Raw genomic sequence first — 22,683 nt, 5'->3', positions numbered from 1 at the left:
AAAGCAGAAGAGGACTTATCTTCAGTCCATTCCAGGAGCAACAAATTATCCACGAGACAAGAGTTTAGTCAATGTTCAGTCCAAAATATATCCAAGCCGAATTTCAGAGATCATGATGTGACTTTCAGGGTTTAACTTTGTCCGTCACAAAGCCTGAAGAGCAATCCCACCCACTTTTATTCCTGGTGGGGCATGGCTCCCTGACTCAGCTCAATCTCTGGCCCTCCCATGCCTCTTCCGTTGCTGCACACGCTTCTCCCTCCGACGCTGCCTGGGATCAAGCCAGGATTCATCCTCCTCACTCCCTATCAATGGGTGCTCCGATATGCCTTCTTCCTGGCACATCCCAGGCTGTTCCTCTTGTCGTTGGAATCACAACAGATCTTGGAGTCCTAGTGGACAACCATTTAGATATGAGCCAGCCGTGTGCAGCAGCTGCCAAAAAAGCCAACACAGTTCTGGGCTGCATAAACAGAGGGTTAGAATCAAGATCACATGAAGTGTTAATACCACTTTATAATGCCTTGGTAAGGCCACACTTGGAATATTCCATTCAGTTTTGGTCGCCACGATGTAAAAAAGATGTTGAGGGGAAATATTTTATATCCTGCCTTTTTCATTTCCCCCCAAAATATTTCATTCTTCTAGGATTTGTGGGGGGAGGGGAGGGGGCGCGGAGGCTTCCCACAAAGCATTTGATCAACCAAGAACGTGAATAATTAAATATATTAAAGAGGGTAGATGCCACTCATCAGCGCCTGATTGGAGCATAACTGGTGATTTTGGGATCAGCCTACTTTACAGGGCTGGTGTGAACCTGGGCGGAATAACAACACACACATTCAGCCAGGCTGCTGCTTTTGAGTTCTTAGGTCTTCAAACTTGGCCGCTTTAAGACTGGTGGACTTCAACTCCCAGAATTCTCCAGCCAGCTATGCTGGCTGGAGAATTCTGGGAGTTGAAGTCCACCAGTCTTAAAGCGGCCAAGTTTGAAGACCTCTGGTTTAGCGAGAAAAAAAAGGATGAGGTAAAAAAACAAAAGCCCTCACGTCTTGCCCTTTTATAGCGTTGACGCTCGCGAAGCCCCGCCCCGCCAGGGTGAGTGACAGCTGATCCGCCCACGTTCGTGCGCCACGCGAGGGTCCTCTCGTCCAATCAAACTAGAACCAGGGGGAGGGTGGAGGGGCGGGGAGAGAAAAAGGAAGGGCGTTCCCCGCGCGACGAAGAAGGAAGATTCCATGGCGGCCAGTTACCCGTATGGACAGGTGAGGCGGGCGGGCGGGCGCGCGCGCGCGCGAGCGAAAGGAAAGACGCGTCGAGCCCACACCCCGCCGCGGTGGCTGACGGGAGCGAGGGTTTGAGTGGGCTCTCTATTGGAAGGGGCTTGGAAGTTGCCTAGGCAACCTGAAAAGGGCGGGCGGGGGGGAGACAGAGAGAGCAGAGAGGATGATAGGCACCGGCAAGGAAACGAATCACCGCTTTTCAGTGACGCGGTGACGTCACGGCCAGGCCAATGGAGTACTGTAGTGACGTCATTGGTGTGTGTGGGGGGGTAGATGGGGGTTGATTGGGGGGATGGAGGGGAAAAGGAAAGAAGCTCCCCAAAAACAAGGCTTTTCATTGGATGGGGAATTCTGGGAGTTGAAGTCCACTCTTGCTGGCTGGAGCATTCTGGGAATTAAAAGTCCTCCATCTTAACAGTTGCTGAGGGGTGAGTGACACCTTCTTGGGAAGCCTGGTCAGTTAGTTAATGCCAGTGGTGAAATCCAATTTTTTTTTATTTATTTAAAAAGTTTTACAAGTACATTTTCTCCCCAATTTCCCCCCCCCAGACCCTCCCTAGCCCTCCCCTTTTCCCCCCAGGACTTCCACAAAATAAAATCCTAATCAAAAAATACATTTTATAAAGCTTAAACCCCTCCACCCCCCTATACTATTTTTACCTTCATAAAACTCAATTAATTTATCCTTACATAATACATTCATTCAGCTAAAAGCTATCTGATATTTCCTAGTTTGATATTTATTCTGCACATATTCTATCCACTTTTTCCACTCCCATTCATAAGTCTCTTGTGAGCGATCTTTTAAATATGCTGAAATCTTCGCCATCTCTGCAAAACTGGCCATCTTCAAAGTCCATTCCTCAATAGTGGGCAAAGCTTCATTTTTCCAGTATTGACCTATCAATAATCTCGCTGCTGTCACCATATACAATATCAGCTTTGTTTCGCCCAATGTAAAACCCTTAACTATACCCAATAAGAACAATTGTGGAGAAAACTGTAGTTTTTTCTTCAAAACATTTTGCATAACCCACCAGATTTTTATCCGAAAAGCCTTCACTTTCTTGCAGGTCCACCATATGTGATAATATGTGGCATCTAAACAATTGCATCAAATCCAAATTTTTTTACTACTGGTTCTGTGGGCGTGGTGTGGCTTAGCGGGTGTGGCAGGGGAAAGGATACTTCAAAATCCCCATTCCCACCCCACTCCAGGGGAAGGATACTGCAAAATCCCTATTCCCACCCCACTCCATGGGAAAGATATTGCAAAATCGCCATTCCAACCCCACTCCAGGGAGAAGGATACTGCAAAATCCCCATTCCCTCCCCACTCCAGGGGAAAGACACTGCAAAATCTCCATTCCTACCCCACTCCTGGGAGAAGGATACTGCAAAATCTCCATTCCCACCCCACTCCAGGGGAAGGATACTGCAAAATCCCTATTACCACCCCACTCCAGGGGAAGGATACTGCAAAATCCCTTGGTACTACAGTGGTTTAAAGCACCCTGTTATTAACACAGCTGCCTGCAATTTACCGCTGGTTCGAATCTCTCCAAGGCTCAAGGTTGACTCAGCCTTCCATCCTTTCTAAGGTAGGTTAAATGAGGACCCAGTTTGTGGGGGCAATAAGCTGACTTTGTATAAATATACAAAAGTATGAAGGCTATTGCTGAATGCACTGTAAGCCGCCCTGAGTCTCCGGAGAAGGGCGGCATATAAATCAAATAAAAAAAAAAAAAAAATCCCCCTTCCCTCCCCACTCCAGGGGAAAGATACTGCAAAATCCCCATTCCCTCCCCACTCCTGGGAGAAGGATACTGCAAAATCTCCATTCCCTCCCCACTCTGGGACCAGCCAGAGGTAGTATTTGCTGGTTCGCCGAACTACTCAAAATTTCCGCTACCGGTTCTCAAGAACCTGTCAGAACCTGCTGGATTTCACCCCTGGTTAATCTCAAGATATTGTGCAAGCACTGGATGTAGGTTGCTATTTCGGCAAGAATGGGAAACGGGTTGTGTGAGGATGGCCCTCGATGGCTCTTCTGCAAGGTGACCAAACCTTTGCATGCTGCCTCTTCCTATCATTCTTGGATAGCTCACAAGAAACACAGTGAAGCGACTATGAAACGCTCATAAAATCAGACTTAAAATGGATAAAAACCAGGGATTTAACCACCTATAGCAGAGGACTTGTGGACTTTAATTCCCAGAATTCTCCAGCCTGCTATGCTATGCTGTACTATGCTATGCTATGCTGGCTGGAGAATTCTGGGAGTTGAAGTCCACAAATCTTAAACCTGCCAAGTTTGAGGATCCCTGACCTATAGGTTCTTCTGTCCTGAAAGCAAGATTGGTGACAACTTGCTGCCTCAGAAGCACATTTACTTAGTTGTGTTTTATTATTTTTTATTTTTACTTTGTGTTACTATATTAAAATTTTCAAAGGGGTTCAACACCAAGGGTTGCTAATGCAAATTGGGCAGCCATATAAATTGAATGGAATTGAATAAATAAAATACTTCAAAATAAATCCATAAAATACTTCAGCAATCTGACTCCTGCATAAGGACCCAGGGGAGGGCAGAGGCTGCATTTAAGATTTAAGAGAAGGGCTGTGACTGGCAGAGGTTTTCTTGCAGAGAAGGGAGAAGTGCATTCGTTAAAATCTTGTCTCTTACACAGCTGTGCCTAAGCCCTGCTCATTTACTTTGCAATGAATCAGAATTTTCAAAAAATTGTTATCTACCTATGGGGCTCAGAATAACAGAAGAACAGAGTTGGGAGAAGACCTCTAGTCCAACCCTCTGCTCAAGATTCATACCTTCCATTAAGCCAGGATTGCATGGCTTATTGCAATATGTGAATCCAGCCTGTTTTGACCCCCTCCTGTATCTGTTCTGGTGATTTTGTCTTTCCTGATTAAATTCCATTCCAAGTATAACAAAATGGATTCAGATGTCTCCCTTGATTACCTGGACCTCACGGCCAAATTATTAATTGAGTCATCCACTCTGCCAGGAAATTGACTTATCAGTGCATGACTGAAATCAGTCAGCAAGGTTTTCTGAGATACAGCCACAAAGGTGGCGGGAGGTTTTCTTGCACCATTTCTTTCTTGCACTATGTGGAGAAAAAGAGTTGCATTGGAGGTCAAAGCCACCTTTTTCACTTCACTCTGGTATTAGGATATTGGATTATTGAATATTGAGCTTTAAGACTTCATTATTGGCTTGTAATCAGGAAGGTAGAATCTTGCCTCCTCTTCCTCAATGAATAGAATAGAGTAGAAATAGAATGGAATGGAATGGAATGGAATGGAATGGAATGGAATGGAATGGAATGGAATGGAATGGAATTCTTTATTGGCCAAGTGTGATTGGACACGCAAGGAATTTGTCTTGATGCATATGCTCTCAGTGTACATAAAAGAAATTCGTCAGTTCATTTGTCAAGAACCATAAGGTACAACACTTAATATATCATATAATATAATCATATCATATCATATCATATCATATCATATAATAATAAAACAGTTAACCAAACAGTTGGTTTAGCCTTGGGGTTGATAAACTGCTAAAATAAACCTTCCTTCTTCTTCACAACACTTTAAACTCATGCCCTGACCTACTTTAGCATGTTGTGCTAAATGTTCTTTGTTGTTTAGTGAAGTTAAATACATGGTTGCTCAGAGTTGAAGCTCAATGCCAAGGAGATTTTAAATATACATTAGTGTACTTGACTTAAGAATCAAAATTATCGTAGACTATTTCCAAGATACAGTTACAAGAGTTACAAGGTGCAAAATATTGTATTTGCACCTTGTATTTGCACCTTAAGTTTTTGAGGATTTGCCATCTTATAGGCCTATTTCATTTCCTAAAAGACTATTAGCTCTACACTAAATTGTCAGCTAATCGATAAAATGATTATTGGCAAAATTATCCATATGGATCAATCTGGCTTTATCCCAAATTCTCCTGAAATACAATTTTAAAACAAGTATTAATTAAAATTAAACTTGGAGTCGGTATTTGTAAGATAATTAAAAATATTTATGGGCCAATTGGAAGTTCAGACAATCTAAGTTGCTGTCAAAAGAGTATCTTATCCCGATTTCTCAGCCTAGCAACCAGTTCAGAGATTGAACCTGACACCTTCAACAGGTGAAATACCTGTTTTATAGCTGTACTTGTATTTTTTTCTACCCTCAAAAAATAATTTCTCTTTTCTTCTGGAGTAAGAAGAGTTGAAGACTTCACCAACACTAAAAAGTGGTGATTCAGTTCTGTTTTACCCTGATAACTTGATGAGGAGTTGGCAGGGGGGTCAGGTGAGATCAAAGCAGCAAGAATGCTATTGTGCGAATGATGTGAATCATGTAAAGGGGTATATTTTCCACCGTGACTACTTATTTATTTATACCACCAATTTCTATGAATGGAGACCCAATCATTCACAGCTTAGGGTATACCTTTTGTAAGGAGGTAGAGTGGAACAAGAACCATTTCATAACCAAGGAAGTTATGAAGAAGGGGAAAGGACCATTTCGCAACAAGGGAGTGAGAAACCTAGGTCCTGTGCTGATTCATTGTCTGCTTTTTAAACGTTCTTTCCTTCCTTCTTTTGTTCCTTGACAGGGCTATCCTGGGACTGCAGGACAGGCTCCAGGAGCTCCTCAGGGCGGCTATCCTGGTGGACAGTATGGAAGTGGACTGCCTTCTGGGGGACAGTATGGAAGTGGACTGCCTTCTGGGGGACAGTATGGGGGCCCAGCACCTGGAGGCCCGTATGGATCACCCCCCAGTGGAGGGCCATATGGATATCCTTCCTCCGGCCCTCCGGGTGGAATGTATGGGGGTGGCCCAGTCCCAGGAGGGTCATATGGACAGCCTGCTAATCCTTATGGTGCTCCCCAAACTGCGCCCTATGGAGCAGGTGGTCCTGGAGGTGAGTGGTAGGATGCTTGTTTCAGTTCAGTTGTCATTGTTGAACTAGGGTATCCTGGTTTATCTGGAATTGCTCTACTGGCCATCCTTCTCCCCCCCCATCGGTTGCAATATTGCCCCCCCCTTTTTTTTAGCAAGCAAACATTTCAAATCAAGTCTGTTATCAGGTTTCCTCTCTAAGAACCAGTTAATCGTGATGCTCAAATTTGCATTTTTCCACTGCAGTGTTTTTGCCACCCATCTACGAAAAACTTACTACCAGATCTGGAATTTCAGGTTATAGTGAGAAATGTGCGGTGTCGTTAGTTGGTTTGTTCTTACTTGGGAGCATTTCTCAACTGGTTTCTGGTGTGGATCAAGAGCTACAAATATGTAGACAGCCGAGAAACTTTTAGAAAACTGGAATTTCAATTCTCCCTGCACATATAAAACCACAAATCTCCAGTGTGACGGGTTGTGACCCAAGTAGCATTTTTTTTCTGGACTAGCGACATTTTGCAAGTGTTGGAATACAGTAGCGTCTACATTTTGCAGACCTTTTGAGTAAAACCATCTCCCAAAGGAGGCAAACTTGTCTGTAGCTCCAGGGCTCCCTCGGCTACACGTTAAGGAACAAGCTATGTGCCTCTGACATCTCTTGCTTTTACGGACTGGCTCCGCAGCTGCGGCAGTCGGTGCCTGTTTTTTATTGCAAAATTGGAGAAACCATCCGTAATTTGAATTATTCATCTCCATTTAGACGAGGAGTTCAGAAAGGTGTCCCTATTGCATTATTTAAGGTCCCAAGGTAAGAACTGAAAAGTCCCAAAGTTGCCTTCTGTTGTGGTCTGCCAGCAGCCTGCGGAGCTGGCAGCGGAGTTGGACAGTGAGGAGGCTGGGGAGGAACATGGGCCAGTCCTGGAGTCTGGGGAAGACTCAGACGAGGGCTCTGCATCAGAGGCAGTGATGGGGCCATGGCCATCTGGGAGTGATGCATGGACTCCAGAGCCTCCAGAGTCAGACATTAGAGAGGCAGAGGAACAGGAGGAGCCTGTGCCTAGTTCACAGATGCACAGAGCTGCCAGAAGGCATGAACAGTTAAAACAAAAGGGACGACTCTGGAGTAAGGCCTGGAGATGCTTGGCCCCTTCCATAAGGCTTAAAAGAGGAGCCAGTCGGCATCTCTGTTTGATTCTGGACTCCGTGTGGCTTTGCCAGGTAGGTCTTTGGCAGAGTGTCAAGGGAGATAAAGGTGGGTGATTATCCCGAAGGACTTCTCCCGAAGGACTTTTTGCAACTAATTGGGACTCAGCTGTGAATGAACATTATTCACAGCTGTTGCAATAAAAGAGGTTTTTGGGACTACTCGTGTCTTTTAATGACTCAGGAAGCCTAGGTCACAACACCTTCCTGAGGAGATGGACATAAAATTTTGCTTCTATGCAGAATCCTCCTAAACGCAGCAGCATTTGCATCCTGCTGAAGCGACGTGCCTTCTCCATGTTAGCCTTGAGCATTACAAATCATTGGAAAATACTCATTTATTTCCCTTCTGTTTTTATAAGATTTTGCATCCCACTGCCCAAGTGAACTTTCTTTTCTAGGGCTCACATTTAACATATCCACCCTATCTTTTTTGGGGGGAAGTGGGGGGAGGTTGATTCAGCAAATGAGTAGAAGGTTTGAGTCTCACCTTCTCCATTTGTCAGAAGCTTGCTTGATGTTTCCTGTCAATGTTGGTGAATACTTGGCATGCTCTAGTCCGGGTGTCAGCTACCTGCAGCTCCGGAGCCGTATGCGGCTCTTTGGGCCCTCTGCTGTGGCTCCCTGTTGGGTGATCCACCACTGGCTGTCCCCACCCCTTGCCCTCCCCTCCCAGTCACTCCTCACCTGGCCTGAGAAGGTAAGGGCAATGGCAGGGGATGGAGAAACAGCCAGAGTAGAGACAGAGAAAAGGGGAAAGAGAGAGAGTCATAGAGAGATACAGAGAGACCGGGGGAGAAAGGGGGGAGGGAGGGAGGGAGGGAGAGAGAAAGAGATGTCAAAAGGGTTTTGTGGTTTGTGTTTTTTAACAACTGCTTTTCTGCCCTAATGACCGGCTGGGTAGGCATAGCTAGGGGAGTCATGTGACTGGTGGAAGTGAGTGACGTTGAGTTGGCCACACACACCTAGGTTTTGTGGCTCCCGGTGTTTTCTTTTCTGTGGGAAATGGGTCCAAATGGCTCTTTGAGTGTTTAAGGTTGTAGACCCCTGGGCTAGTCAAAGGCTCTGCCGTTCTCTGTATATGTTCTTTACATCGTGTTCTTTCTCACACAGGGCATGTTCCCTCTGCTGTGGACCCAGAAGCTTTCTCTTGGTTCCAGAGTGTAGATGCCGACCACAGTGGATACATCACGACCAAGGAGCTCAAGCAGGCCCTTGTCAACTCCAATTGGTCTGCCTTCAGCGATGATACTTGCTTAATGATGATGAGTAAGTTCAGGGTAAAAGAATTTATAGTTAGCATGGTGAAAAGCATGTAGGGACCCTGTAATGCTGTCGATCTGATTCCCCATCAGAGTTTCTAGTGCAGTGTTTCTCAACCTTGGAAGCTTGAAGATGGGTGAACTTCAACTCCCAGAACCCCCCAGCCAGCATTGCTGGCTGGGGGATTCTGGGAGTTGAAGTCCACCCATCTTCAAGCTTCCAAGGTTGAGAAACACTGCTCTAGAGCTAATTCTCTACTAGGATGTGGCTGTCAGAAGATCCAGTACATCCACGCATGACAGGTTCAGAAAGATTCCACGCAATATTTTCATAAAAGTTGTTTGCATTTGAATGTGAACAAAATAGAATCTGTGGCTTTTGCATTTTCTTGAGTCAATATGATATATTTTTATTTTGTACCCAGGCTAGGTTTTCCCACTAAATCATCATTTATTATGATCGAAGACCAGCATTAAGAGTGTGAGGTACAAAGAATATAAAAACAAAAGAAATTAAAAAAATTTAGAAGGGGTAAAAACAATGTTTTTATTATTTTATATATATATATATATATGTATGTATGTATGTATGTATGTATGTATACACACACACACACACACATATATATATGCATATGCATATGCATATGCATATATATATATATATATATATATATATATATATATATATATATATATATATATATATATATATATATATATATATATGCATATTCTTTCTAGCCAGGTTTTACCTACGTAAACTAAGTTGTTCTACAGCCCTGGTTCTGTGAAATCTCATTCACAAGTTTCTGGGCCTTTTTTCTGCTGACAAACTGCAACTCTGTGTTGCTCTCTGGGAGACTCAGATAGCTATTTCTGCCTTTCTGCAAAATAAAGCAGCATGATTGTTTCTCTCCACTTTTAGAAGGGGGTCACTTTGCTTCAATTTTTCATCAATGCAGACCCCCTCTTTGAAGATTTGCACGACTCTGGCTCTTACCATTAGGGCATTTCCTCCCCCCCCCCCTTAGCATTCAACTAGAAACCACCTTCCTGTCATTTATAACCATTCTGTGTCTGCACACTGGGATGACGGAGAATAAGCCTTGTCCTTCATCTGAACATTTTCCCTTCCGGTGTTTGAAGACTGTTCTCTTATCCCTCTCCATCCAACTTTAGCCTAAGGCTAAAGTTTCCAGCTCCTTCAATTCTCTCCTCCTTTGGAAGATCTCAAAGCTGGAGATCCATGAAATAAGTAAAATAAACAAATGTTATAGGCTGCTTTGCATGTAATAGAAAAGAGAGCAGAATAATAATATAATGAAATGACTCAAACATCATGAAATGCTAAAGATAATTATAAACATAATTGCGCTTGAATTTCATGGATTTTGATGCTTCCCTCCCTCAAAGGAGCTACTCCTTTCAACAGCGCATTTTTCTTTCCCCCTGCAAACAAGGGAGAACTGATAGTTTTCTCCATGATGTTCCATGGCTAGTCATTTGAAACCCAAATGGGGCTACAGGTCTGCATGCATATATATCCTCCTCAATATCTAAACCAGTAAATTGGGCTAAAGGACAAACATAGCTTCCTAAAGATAGTTCACCATTGCCTTTGGCATGTTTCAGGGAGAATCATTTTCCCAATTTCAGCCAAGTCTTCTTTCTCCTGCTGTCTTAACTGAAATACAGATGGCATTCTAAGGAACAGGATAAACTTAGAGACAGAAGATGTTCTTAAATAGGTTCAAATGGTATGCTAGTGATTTTTTTTTAATGATATTTTTTCCCTTCCAGTTTTTCCTGGGTTGAATAGATGGCTCCAGATTTTGGAAGCTTGTAAAAACCTTCATACCATTTTTGAGACTGCTCAAAAGTGGTATGACGCTCTCATCTCTCTTTCAGCTTTTGGTTGGGGGAAAATAGTTATTATATAGGCAATGAAACATTACTATTCAATGCTCCGCTCTTGTCTTTCTGTCTCGGCAGACATGTTTGATAAAAGCAAATCTGGTCGGATCGACCTCTATGGGTTTTCGGCCCTGTGGCGTTTTATTCAACAGTGGAGGAATCTGTTCCAGCAGTTCGATCGGGACCATTCAGGAAACATTACTTATAATGAGATGCACCAAGGTGAGACATTGAGGTTGTGGGGTGGCAATGTTCGCCGTTGATTTTGACTTCACCCATTCAGAAATGAGATTGTCGGGTCCTTGGAGCTCTTTGAGCTTGGTTGTTTTCTTGCCGGTAACATCATTTGCACCATTCCCTTCTAACACTGAAGATGTTACCTAGTTGGATAATGAAACACCTGCAACCAACCAACCTAGTTCAGAAAGCACTGAAGATTCCAGCAACCAGATAAGCAGGGATTAACACCAGACCAACAATACTCTGATCAAAGAACTGCCAAGGAAAAAAATTACACCCCACCAACATTATCAGGGCAAGCCACTGTATATAAACAGAGAGAAAACCCGCTCCCTTCTGGCATTGATGATGTTATCTAGTTGGAGAATTAAACGTCTGCAAGAAAACAACCAAGCTCAGAGAGCACCAAGTCCCCACAGTTAAGCTCTGAGCTTCTTCTATTAGAAATGAGATTCCCTGTGGGTTGGATTTCTCAGCGTGGTTGGGGATGGTTCCATTTTTTCCCAGGATTCCTCAGCTTGAAATCTTCTCCAAGGCTGGATCTACCATTGGATCAGCCCAGTGTTCTGTAGCTGTTATTGGCCTGGATCAATCCGAAAAAAACTTTCCACTGAAAAGATCCTATGGTTCAATTTTGGGCATTTAAAAATCTGTTGACAATCAGCAGGTTACCTGGCAATCAAAGTAATACTGAGCTGTTGAGCCAGTCGTTTAATGAAAAGAGAAGCTTCTTCTACCTGTCTGATTCAGTTGGTCAGAAAGCCATGCCCCTAAGGTGGATGTAGATAGTGAGGGCTGAGCTTGGAGACGGACAAAGAACTGGAACAGAGGTGGATTTCAGCAGGTTCTGACCAATTCTGGAGAACTGGTAGTGGGAATTTTGAGTACTTCGGAGAACTGGTAGTAAAAATTCTGACTGGTCCCGCCCCCATCTCTTCTCTGCCTCCCGAGTCCCAGATGATCGGGAGGGAATGGGGATTTTGCAGTATCCTTCTCCTGGAGTGGGGAGGAAATGCCACCAAGCCACACCCACAGAATCGGTAGTAAAAAAATTTGAAACCCATCACTGAATTGGACTAAAAGGACTGGCAGCTGTAGGTCCACCCAAAGGAGAAGATGGAAAAGGAAGCAAAAATTGTGGAAAAAAAACCTTAGTTTCCAATAATTGTTAGGTAGTTCTTCCATGTTGGAATGCTTGGCTGATATAAAAATATCAGTCATGCCACTCTGTCACCAATTATTTGAGTCATCAGCATGATGGATTTTCACTAGGGATTAAGTGTGAGTTATGTGAGAGTTAGTTCTCACTTTGTCAGAGGAATACTGATATCCAATCTATCCATTGCCAAGACAAGAGACACTTCATTTGTTTATTCATTTAATAAATGTATATAGCCTCCCATCTACTCAAGACCGCCCAGAAATAATGCATAATAAACTATAAAAAATCCAGTTCAAAAGAACCAGGCTCAAGGACTCTAAAAATTACATTATCAACGTACCAAACAGAACTTGCCAGAGCTTGATTAAAATCCCAGCCTCGGGGTCTAGGAGAAGACCCAGGTATGTCTTTCCTATCGTCTGATAGGAAATTTTGAGCAGTTTGGAGAACCGGCAAATATCACCTCTGGCTGGCCCCAGAGTGGGGTGGGAATGGAGATTTTGCAATATCCTTCCCCCAGGAGTGGGGAGGGAATGAGGATTTTGGGGTATCCTTCCCCTGGAGTGGGGTAGTAATGGGAATTTTGCGGTATCCTTCCCCTGCCACGCCCACCAAGCCACACCACGCCCACCAAGCCACACCCACAGAACCAGTAGTAAAAAAATTTGGATTTCACCAAATTTCACATTTTGGGGTGGAGGTGGGGTTTGTGGCCAGCTCAACATCACTCATGTCGGGGTGCCTGTGGTGGCCCGAACACTCTGCCAGCGAAAACGGGCTCCTGAGCTCCATTTTCGGCTGTGATGGCCTCCTGCAACCCTCTGCCAGCAAAAACGGAGCTCCATTTTTGATTTCAGAGGCACCGCAGGCCAGTTCTTTGCTGTTTCCAGGGCGGCTCCACGGGCCAGATCTAAGCACACGCACACACGGGCCTTGAGTTTGACACCACTGGCCTAGGCAATCTTGACAGTGAAGCTTTCACTCTCCCCCAAAAGAAAGTTTGATCAGGGCCACTGCATAGTTCAGGCAGAAGAAAGAACTGCCAAAATATAAACATCGATTTCCCTGTAAATAGGGCTCATTTTGATTCATAGCAGTCACTAGAATTCTTCCTTAATGTCTTCTTAGCTTTTCTGCAATGAATTACTGATTAGAAGGGGGAAAAAATCTTAATGCTTGTGATATTGTTTAATTGGTTTCAACCCAGCCTTGCTGGGGAGAAACCAAACAGATTCCAGTAGAGTAGAGTAGAGTAGAGTAGAGTAGAGTAGAGTAGAGTAGAGTAGAGTAGAGTAGAGTAGAGTAGAGTAGAGTAGAGTAGAGTAGAGTAGAGTAGAGTAGAGTAGAGTAGAGTAGAATAGAATAGAATAGAATAGAATAGAATAGAATAGAATAGAATAGAATAGAATAGAATAGAATAGAATAGAATAGAATAGAATTTTTTATTGGCCAAGTGTGACTGGACACACAAGGAATTTGTCTTGGTGCATACGCTCTCAGTGAACATAAAAGAAAAGATACATTCGTCAAGAATCATAAGGTACAACACTTAATGATAGTCATAGGGAAACAGTCAATATAAATCTTAAGGATACCAGCAACATGGTTACAGTCATGCAGTTATTAGTGGAAGGAAATGGGTGATAGGAATGATGAGAAGAGTAATAGTAATGCAGACTTAGTGAATAGTTTGACAGTGTTGAAGGAATTATTTGTTTAGCAGAGTGATGGCGTTCGGGAAAAAACTGTCCTTATGTCTAGTTGTTCTGGTGTGCAGTGCTCTATAGCGTCATTTTGAGGGTAGGAGTTGAAACCGTTTATGTCCAGGATGTGAAGGGTCTGTAAATATTTTCACAGCCCTCTTTTTGACTCGTGCAGTATACAGGTCCTCAATGGAAGGCAGGTTGGTAGCCATTGTTTCTTCTGCAGTTCGAATCATCCTCTGAAGTCTGTGTCTCTCTTGTTGGGTTGCAGAGCCAAACCAGACAGTTATAGAGGTGCAGATGACAGACTCAATAATTCCTCTGTAGAACTGGATCAGCAGCTCCCTGGGCAGTTTGAGCTTTCTGAGTTGGCGCAGAAAGAACATTCTTTGCTGTGCTTTTTTGATAACGTTTTTGATGTTAGGTGTCCATCTAACTCTATCGCATTTATATTGCTTTCCTTCCAGCTCTTTGCCAAATGGGGTACAACTTGAGCCCCCAGTTTTCCCAGCTGCTGGTGTCCCGTTATTCACAGAAGGGCTGCACTCCTGGCATCCAATTGGACCGCTTCATTCACATCTGCACTCTCCTCCAAACCATGACTGAAGCCTTCCGGGAGAAAGATACTGGCATGACGGGCACTGCACGGATCAGCTACGAAGATTTCCTCATGATGTCTGCTACTCGCATGTTGTGAAACCTTTCCTTCTGAGAAACAGAGGATGGGGCTAACACTGAGGACCCTGCGTTGGACTGTTGGCTTTCCAGCAAGACAGAGAAGGAAAGGCACAAGGTGTTCGGAAGGAAGGAAACGGAAACTGCCATCATTTATTTCTATGAAGCTGATGCCTCAGTTCTACAAGTGGACTCCTGACATTGTTCAGCAGATAGGTTTGATTGTTGTGGATTGTTGTTGCTTCATGTAACTCCTAAGGGAAGAAATTGCTCACTCTATTACTTTTCCCCAAAGAGGTCCTTCCAGATAACACTGGAATTTTAATTCCCAGAATCCTTCAGCCAGGTTGGTTGAAGATTCCGTTCGAATTGGAAGTCCAAAATAATCTGGAGGCACCAAGTCAGGAGAAACCAGCACCATGGCACCTGATACCCTCTTCCCTAGATTTTCTTCTTTGTCCCCAGTATAAAATCATATAAATCTTCAATTTAGGATTATCTTCCGGCTTCAGAGCAAGTAGCCCAGCGTATCAAATAATATCTCTTTCTTCTGAATTTTCCACCTGCATGTTGCTATGAATTTACATGGGTCTACCTTGAGCAAAAAGTGCCCCGTAAAGACAGACTGAGGCTTCTCTCCCTGATGCCCATTTCAAGTCCTAGTTTGCCATTAGGAGGTAACCAGCATTCCACCCACCCATCCTGCCAACATTTCTTTTTTGAGTGGGACATTTCGTGTTCTCTGCATCTCCAGGTTATCACTCTTCGCTTCGAAACTACAGGTCCTCTTGCCAATCATTAACTTAGGTGCTTGTCTTTTTTCTTGCCAACATTTTGCTTGTAACTTTTCATGGTGGCCCAAATCATGGTGAACGATGTGCCAGCTAGAGATTTATGATTTATACTTGAATGCAATGTACAATAAACAATCCCAAGCACTGTGATTCTTCTTCTCTTCCTCCTCCTTCAGTGTAATAAATCTCTAGAGTTACATAGGGACAGAATGACACAGCCTAATTTAAAACTCTATTTAAAAAAAGCTGAGATACAGATGTGATAACTAAAACATGGTTAGAAGCTGGAGAACGAATAGAATTAGAATTTAGAATAGAATAGAATAGAATAGAATAGAATAGAATAGAATAGAATAGAATAGAATAGAAATCTTTATTGGCCAAGTGTGATTGGACACACAAGGAATTTGTCTTGGTGCATATGCTCTCAGTGTACATAAAAGAAAAGATACATTCGTCAAGAATCATAAGGTACAACACTTAATGATAGTCATAGGGTACAAATAAGCAATCAGGAAACAATATCAATATAAATCGTATGGATACAAGCAACAAAATTACAGTCATACAGTCTAAGTGGAAGGAGATGGGTGATGGGAACGATGAAAAGATTAATAGTAATGCAGACTTAGTAAATAGTTTGACAGTGTTGAGAGAATTATTTGTTTAGCAGAGTGATGGCGTTTGGGAAAAAAACAGTCCTTGTGTCTATTTGTTCTGGTTGCAGTGCTCTATAGCGTCGATTTGAGGGTAGGAGTTGAAACAGTTTATGTCCAGGATGTGAGGGGGTCTGTAAATATTTTCACAGCCCTCTTTTTGACTCGTGTAGTATACAAGTCCTCAATGGACCAAGTATCCCTTTGGTGGGAGGTCTCTAAAGACTTACCAGATCAATGGGAATAGAAATCCCGTCTGGAGAACCATATCTACATCTCCTGTTAGAAACATACCATCAACTTTTATTTCTGGGACTCGTAGTGGCAAGAGAGGAATTTGGAAGTATTCTCAGAATAGGTCATAGACTGTTTTGAGTCAAGGGGCAACATATTAGTGTCCTTTCCATGCCTTTGTTCCCATAAGCAGTTGTCTATGTTTATTTATGTGCTTATGGCACTTTTACACCACCAGCTGGACACAGATTGATCACTTCTCATTTCACAAAGCTACACAAAATCATAAAAATGTTATAAAAGTAGTCTACTCTAGCCTGCATCCAGGGAACATCTTCCTTACTTCCCATAGTTCTCAAGAACACCTCAGCGGTTAACTGCCCTCTAAAATGCTGTCGGAGGGTACTGTTGAGTATCCAAGACCTAAATTGTTTTCTAACTTGCCCAGTTTGTAATCTTGAAAAGATTGGAGTAAATATTAAAACGGGGAAGAAGGGAAGACAGTATGTTTCTTCAGATATGTCCCAATTCAGGGCATACCTGAAGAAACATACTGTCCTCCCCTCTTCCCTGCTTTAATATTTACTCCAACCTTTTCAAGATTACAAACTGGGTGGAATTGGGTCTACCTAAAGAAGGTTGTCCTTCAGATGCTAAGTCATAAAGACCTTTATTGGTTTAAAGCAGAGTTCTTCAAACTTGACGGCTTTAAGACTGGTGGACTGGCTGGAGAATTCTGGGAGTTGAAGTCCACCAGTCTTAAAGCCGTCAAGTTTGAAGAACTCTGCTTTAAAGTAATACTTTAAACTGCACTGGGGAACCCTCTGGAAGAAAGTGTGGCACCAGTGGTGGGCTGCTGCCAGTTAAGCCATGCGCATGCGTGCAAGCCACACGCTCACATTTTCGGTGCTGGGCGAACCAGTTGTTAATTCATGTGCCACCCACTTCCGTGTGGCACCCTCAATACCAGTGTTGTATAGCTCTATACAGTTCTAAGACTACTACATTCTGCATCAATGGAAGTTTGACTTCGACAAGAATACAATTCATCAAAATGCCTCTCACTAACTTTTAAAAGATTTCCAATGTAGAACTGGTTCCACACTATACCAAAGTTTGTTTTTACTGGTGGTGTTGAATAAGGTTGAGTTGACAGCAAAATAGCCATGGTTTATGGTTGAATGAATTCAACATGCCATGGGGAAACCCAATTAATTATAGAGTATGCAGAGTACTGCAGAGTATGAACTTATCTTAAGGACCTCTAAGGATCTTTGAAGGGGCATCATTTTAAGGGGAAATTTCGTATTGATTCAGGAGAACATAATATATTTTACCTGTCTCTAATTCTTGGATCTCTCAAGTTTCACATTCCAGGTTGATGCTGAGCATCCTGTATTCTCCAAGCAAGGACACACCATGGATTTTCTCCTCCCATTATTTGTGGGGAAACGATATCGCTTCATGCAAACATTTTCTTTAAAAAGAAACTGTTTTAGATGGATCTGCTGCCTTCTGGATGGAGAAATTCACTTCGAAGACAAAGCTCTTTCAGATTCTTATTGTTAAGGGGCAAGGAAGACTAGGGAAGAAAAAGAGTCCACCATGTAAATGATGGGATTCATTTTTAGCTTTGGAAGAAAATTGAACCACTAATTAGCCTCTTCGCTCTTCAGAAGCAGTTTTCTCATTAGACATGGGTTGTAATTCCAGCTTTTCAGTCAAGTGGTTGGCTTTCCTTGTAGTCTAAAAACATTCCTTTGCAACTGAGGAAATAATTCCCATTTGTGTATTTCCAAAAACTTGTGATGGTTTTAGGTGCTGACTCACTAACTCTGGGTTGTTGTTTCTTTTCAACCACCACCAACATCATCCAAGAGGCAGCACATCAAATCAATCGGTCAACCAGATTTCCATTTTCTTTTTATCTTGATGCCAATTTTGAGAAGCAGATGAGGAGGTCACACGGATCAGTGGAGGAACCAAATGGTGAACTTCAAACAAAGGCATTTCCCCAGATTTGAAACAATTGTGTCATTCTCCCCCATTAAAAGGCATAATTTAAGCTTTCGTCTGAAAAGACATGATTCCAAAGATTTGATTTTATGAATGAGGACGGGATGCTTATCAAGCTACATCATTGGACTGGTTTGATCACATGCTGTTCCGAGCCAGCCAATAAGGATAGAGTGGGGGTGGGATTCAAGAAAGCCAAGATGGCAGATATGATCCCAGTCGCCATCTTGACTTTCTTCACCCCTTTTCAGATACCTCTGCAGCCAGATTGTGACTTGTTGAAAAGAAGACTTTTAAAAATATTTGTCTCTGTATTTGAAATATTTATTCGCAACTGTAGGCTTTAGCAAAATACATTTAAAATTGCAGCAATTATATCAGTTCAATACATTCTCTCGAGTATTGACAGCACTATTTGTCAGAGTGTGTTTTTGCATCTTCCTTGCAGCCGTTGCAAGCAATGCAACATGTTTTATTACATGTTTATCTTCAATAGACCACAAAAAAGAAAAAATATTTTTTTCTCTCTCTCTAGTAAACTAGATTGATTCCGTTGGATTAACAAGGGCGTCATGAATCTAGCACTTAATTCCTGATAAAGTTTGCAATATAATAAATCAGGCGTCAAATCTTCTACCTGTACATTATTACAAATGCAAGAACAGTGTGTGGTTACTTAATCCTTTCATATCTTCCATCCAAGTAGGCAGTTGGCATTGTTAGGAAGTGAAGTTCTGTTAAGGTTTGTCTCAGGCAATGGGATTTAATCGACTCTAAATAGTAGGACATTCGTTGTCCTTCTTTAAAAAGAATTGATGCCACTTAACCAACCTGAGCTTATACACCCACTCTCTATCATGACTAAAATCTTTAAAAAAATAAATTCAGATCATCCTCATCTTATGAGAGCCAGTTCCCAAGCCACCAAATTTCGATCATGGCAATGCTGCAAAAGGCGTGTGAAAAATGGTCATAAATCACTTTTTAGTGCCCTTGTAACTTTGAAGTCATTAAATGAACTACTTGTAGTCCCTCAATAGTGTATGATAATTTATGTCACTCAGAAGTTCCTGATCTAGCGAAAATTGTGAGAGTAGTTTTAGACACAAATTGATATTTTTCCTTCCCATTTTGGTATGAGTTTGGCTTTTTGGTTTGTTTTTCATTTATTGTAACATAAATGTTTTGTTTGTTTTTCGTTTTGTAGGAAGTTAGACCCCACCCCTTTCCTAGAAGAATGAAATATTTTAGGAAATATTAAAAAGGCAGAATATTATGTTTCTCTGGTTGAGAAATGGAGAAGCATGTTTTAAAGACAAAGCAACTCCCACCTTCCTGCCTCCCCCCACTTTGTCAAGGGGCCAGAGGCAGAAACTCAATCTTTGACAATAGGACCCATCTGCAACACAATAGCAACAGAAACTAACACAATGGGACCCATCTAGGACAGAAACTCACCACATGGCACCTGGGAAGATTACATCAGCCAGCAAGGCTAGCTAAAATCCCCACCCCCTGGGAGTCTGACAACCAATCAGGATACTCTTTCAGGGCCCCAGGAAGTTCAAAGCCAGAGAGGGCATAAAACCCGGGGACTCGCTGTATCTCGGCCCTTTTTCTGTTCAGGAACTCAAGCCATGTAATCCTGTCCACCATTAAACCATCTTTCCAAGCAGTCCTCCATGTTTTTCCCCACTTGGAGCTGAACCCAGAAAGATATTTCTTCCAACAGTTTAGTGTTACACATATGGTACTTTGTAAACTTGGTTGAGCTACTTTTATTTAGAAAGTTGTATAAAAATAGATTAAATTATAGCCGCCTGAAGTGTTGTAAATCATGGTTTGTCATTCAGGTTCTTTGAACAAACTGAGATTTATTCAATAACCATGACATATTATGCTGTGTGGGCAGAATCTACGAGCTCCGAAGGAACCTACGGATGTCTTTATCTGAGGATAGCTTCATCATGTTTCTCATCATTTTAAGCATCAGGGTTAAATTTCTGATAAATAATGAGGTCAAGAATCTGTTTCGGCAGCAAAAGAAAGTACACATGGAAACTGGTTGCTCTCAGAAATGAACTTCACCTTTGCTGCAATCAGTTACTCATGTTTTGTATTCCTTTTTTTGTCTGATGGATCAGATTCACACAGAAGCAAACCCCATTCTAAGTTCATGCAGTGTGTCAATACATCCTGGTTTGGGAAGGATGCTACTTTTAAAACTGTACTCCAGAAAGTCTGCAGGTGGTGGATGATGAGCTTCTTCAAGTGATGAGGATGGGCACCTTCTTCAGACATCAAATCCAGACAGATTAACAGAGTTGGAAGGGATCTTATAGGTCATCTAGTCGAACCCCCCCCACTCAAGCAGGAAACCCTATACCATTTCTGAGTAATGGCAGTCCAATCTCTTCTTGAAAGTCTCAAGTGATGAAGCTCCCACAACTTCCAAAGGCAACTTCTGTTCCACTGGTTGATTGTTCTCACTGTCAGAAAGTTCCACCTCATTTCTAGGTTGAATCTCTCCTTGCTCAGTTTCCATTCCATTATTCCTTGTCTGGCCTTCAGATGCCTTGGAAAACAGCTTGACCCCCTCCTCTCTGTGGCAGCCCCTCAAGTATTGGAAGACAGCTATCATGTCTCCCCTGGTCCTTCTCTTCACTAGACTGGCCAGGCTCAGTTCCTGTAACCGTTCTTCATATGTTTTAGTCTCCAGTCCCCTAATCATCCTGGTTGCTCTCCTCTGCACTTCTTCTAGAGTCTCAACATCTTTTTTATAGTGTGGTGACCAAAACTGGATGCAGTACTCTAGGTGTGGTCTTACTAAGGCTTTATAGAGTGGTATTAGTACCTCCCTTGATCTTGATTGTATCCCTCTGTTAATCCACTCCTGGTTTGACATAATTGTGAAAGTAACATGGAGATCCCAGATAAGAGTCCATAGAAAATAGACTGGGAAGGTCTGTCAGTCTAATTCTTCGGCATTGAGGTGGGAGGGTTTGGTTTCAAATATAAGCAAAGAAATATTGGGAACAGATAAGGAGATGGTTACAGGAGATAACAGAACAAATTGAATTAAAATCTGAATTATTTTTATTAGGAATAATTAATCAAAAGATAAAGAAGCAACTCCAACATATCATTTTACATATAGTAACAGCAGCACGAATTGTTTATGTCCAATGTTGGAAACTGGAAAATATACCAGCCGACGAGAGGATTATTCATAAGATATTAGAATGTGCCGAGATGTATAAGCTCACATTAGAAATAAAAGGCAAGGAAGAAACAGAATTTTACAAGGTTTGGGATAAGTGGTATAAGTGGTTAGAACAGAGAAACAAAAATGTATAGAAATAAATGTAGATAACTGTAAGAGACACGTGACACAGTACTGTTAAAAAATGCTTATTGTTATGAAAATTGGAAAAATGAAAAATAAAAATAATAATAAAAAAGAGTCCATAGAAAATAGACTGGGAAGATCTGTCAGTCTAATTGAGGTGGGAAGGTTTGGTTTCAAATGTTGAGACCTTGAAATCTCGTGTCTCTCCTTTTATTGAGACTGTCCACTTTTGCTTCTCTGATTCATTCTGCTTTGCTCTCCGACTGAGAAATCTGAAATGGATATTTTCCCAACTATATTCTTTTAGTCACGTCATCCACAAGACAAAATGCAATTTGGTTCTTGCTTTGTGGATATTTATTTATTTTTATTTTTTATTTTTATTTATTTTATTTTATTTCATCAAGCATATATTTTATGACGGATACAAGTGTAAACATAATTATAAATGCATGAAAAGGATACAAATAAAAGAAAACATGAGGACAGGGATGGAAGCACACTGGTGCACTTATGCATGCCCCTTACAGACCTCTTAGGAATGGGGTGAGGTCAACAGTATTCAGTCTAAGGTTAAAGTTTTGGGGGTTTTGGGATGAAACCACAGTCTGGTAGTGCATTCCAGGCATTAACATCTGTTACTGAAGTCATATTTTCTGCAATCGAGTTTGGAGCGGTTTACCTTGAGTCTGTATCTATTGTGTGCTCGTATATTGTTGTGGTTGAAGCTGAAGTATTCATTGGCTGATATCATTGGCTGATTCATTTCCTGATTTTCAAGGTTTGGAAATACAACCTCATCCTCACCTGAACCCCATCTGTTGTTGTTCATTTTGGACCTAGCCAACTGGATGGATAAAAAAATATGGATTTTGTATAAACGGTTTCCTATGTCTGATTGGAATCAAGACCAGCAGTATTCATAATAACTATCTCAAGACTGTAAAGTAGAAATTACTGCTTACAATAGGGCTACAATACAACCTTCTCCTTAATACCAAGCTTACTCCTCTCCTCTCCTCTCCAAACAATTACTTATTTTTTTGTTTGTTCAGCTTCTTACCCCCGAGATGTATTTTGATATTACTTTTCAGAATATTAATGCAAAACACACCTCTCTTTCTCTCTCCATGCGTGTGTTTTAAACAGCTTGTTTTGTTTTCAGTTAGGCACCAAAATGTCTTTGATTTAAATTATTATGACTAAATGGTCTGGAGACTTGAAACCAGCACTGTGGAATTTTAAAAGGAAAT

At 42.0% G+C, this 22,683-nt stretch overlaps 1 protein-coding gene across 1 annotated transcript; it reads left to right on the top strand.

Annotated features, from left to right (window-relative positions):
- Positions 1-1,193: 1,193 nt before the first annotated feature.
- PEF1 (penta-EF-hand domain containing 1) lies at positions 1,194-15,325 on the top strand. The gene is made up of 5 exons (XM_060691414.2): positions 1,194-1,265; positions 5,932-6,241; positions 8,536-8,691; positions 10,680-10,823; positions 14,174-15,325. Exons 1-5 carry the CDS (start codon positions 1,239-1,241, stop codon positions 14,401-14,403), a joined length of 867 nt encoding a protein of 288 aa, XP_060547397.2. The 5' UTR covers positions 1,194-1,238; the 3' UTR covers positions 14,404-15,325.
- Positions 15,326-22,683: the final 7,358 nt, after the last annotated feature.

This window comes from Pantherophis guttatus, chromosome 10 (genome assembly GCF_059756535.1).
Source record: "Pantherophis guttatus breed Tessera chromosome 10, ASM5975653v1, whole genome shotgun sequence".
NCBI lineage: Eukaryota > Metazoa > Chordata > Lepidosauria > Squamata > Colubridae > Pantherophis > Pantherophis guttatus.
This window is presented reverse-complemented; position numbering and strand designations above follow the sequence as displayed.

Coding starts and splice junctions, on each gene's coding strand:
- PEF1 (XM_060691414.2), top strand. CDS start 1,239: ATGGCGGCCAGTTACCCGTATGGACAG. Junction 6,242..8,535: donor TGGAGCAGGTGGTCCTGGAG/GTGAGTGGTAGG, acceptor TTTCTCACACAG/GGCATGTTCCCTCTGCTGTG. Junction 10,824..14,173: donor TTATAATGAGATGCACCAAG/GTGAGACATTGA, acceptor CTTTCCTTCCAG/CTCTTTGCCAAATGGGGTAC.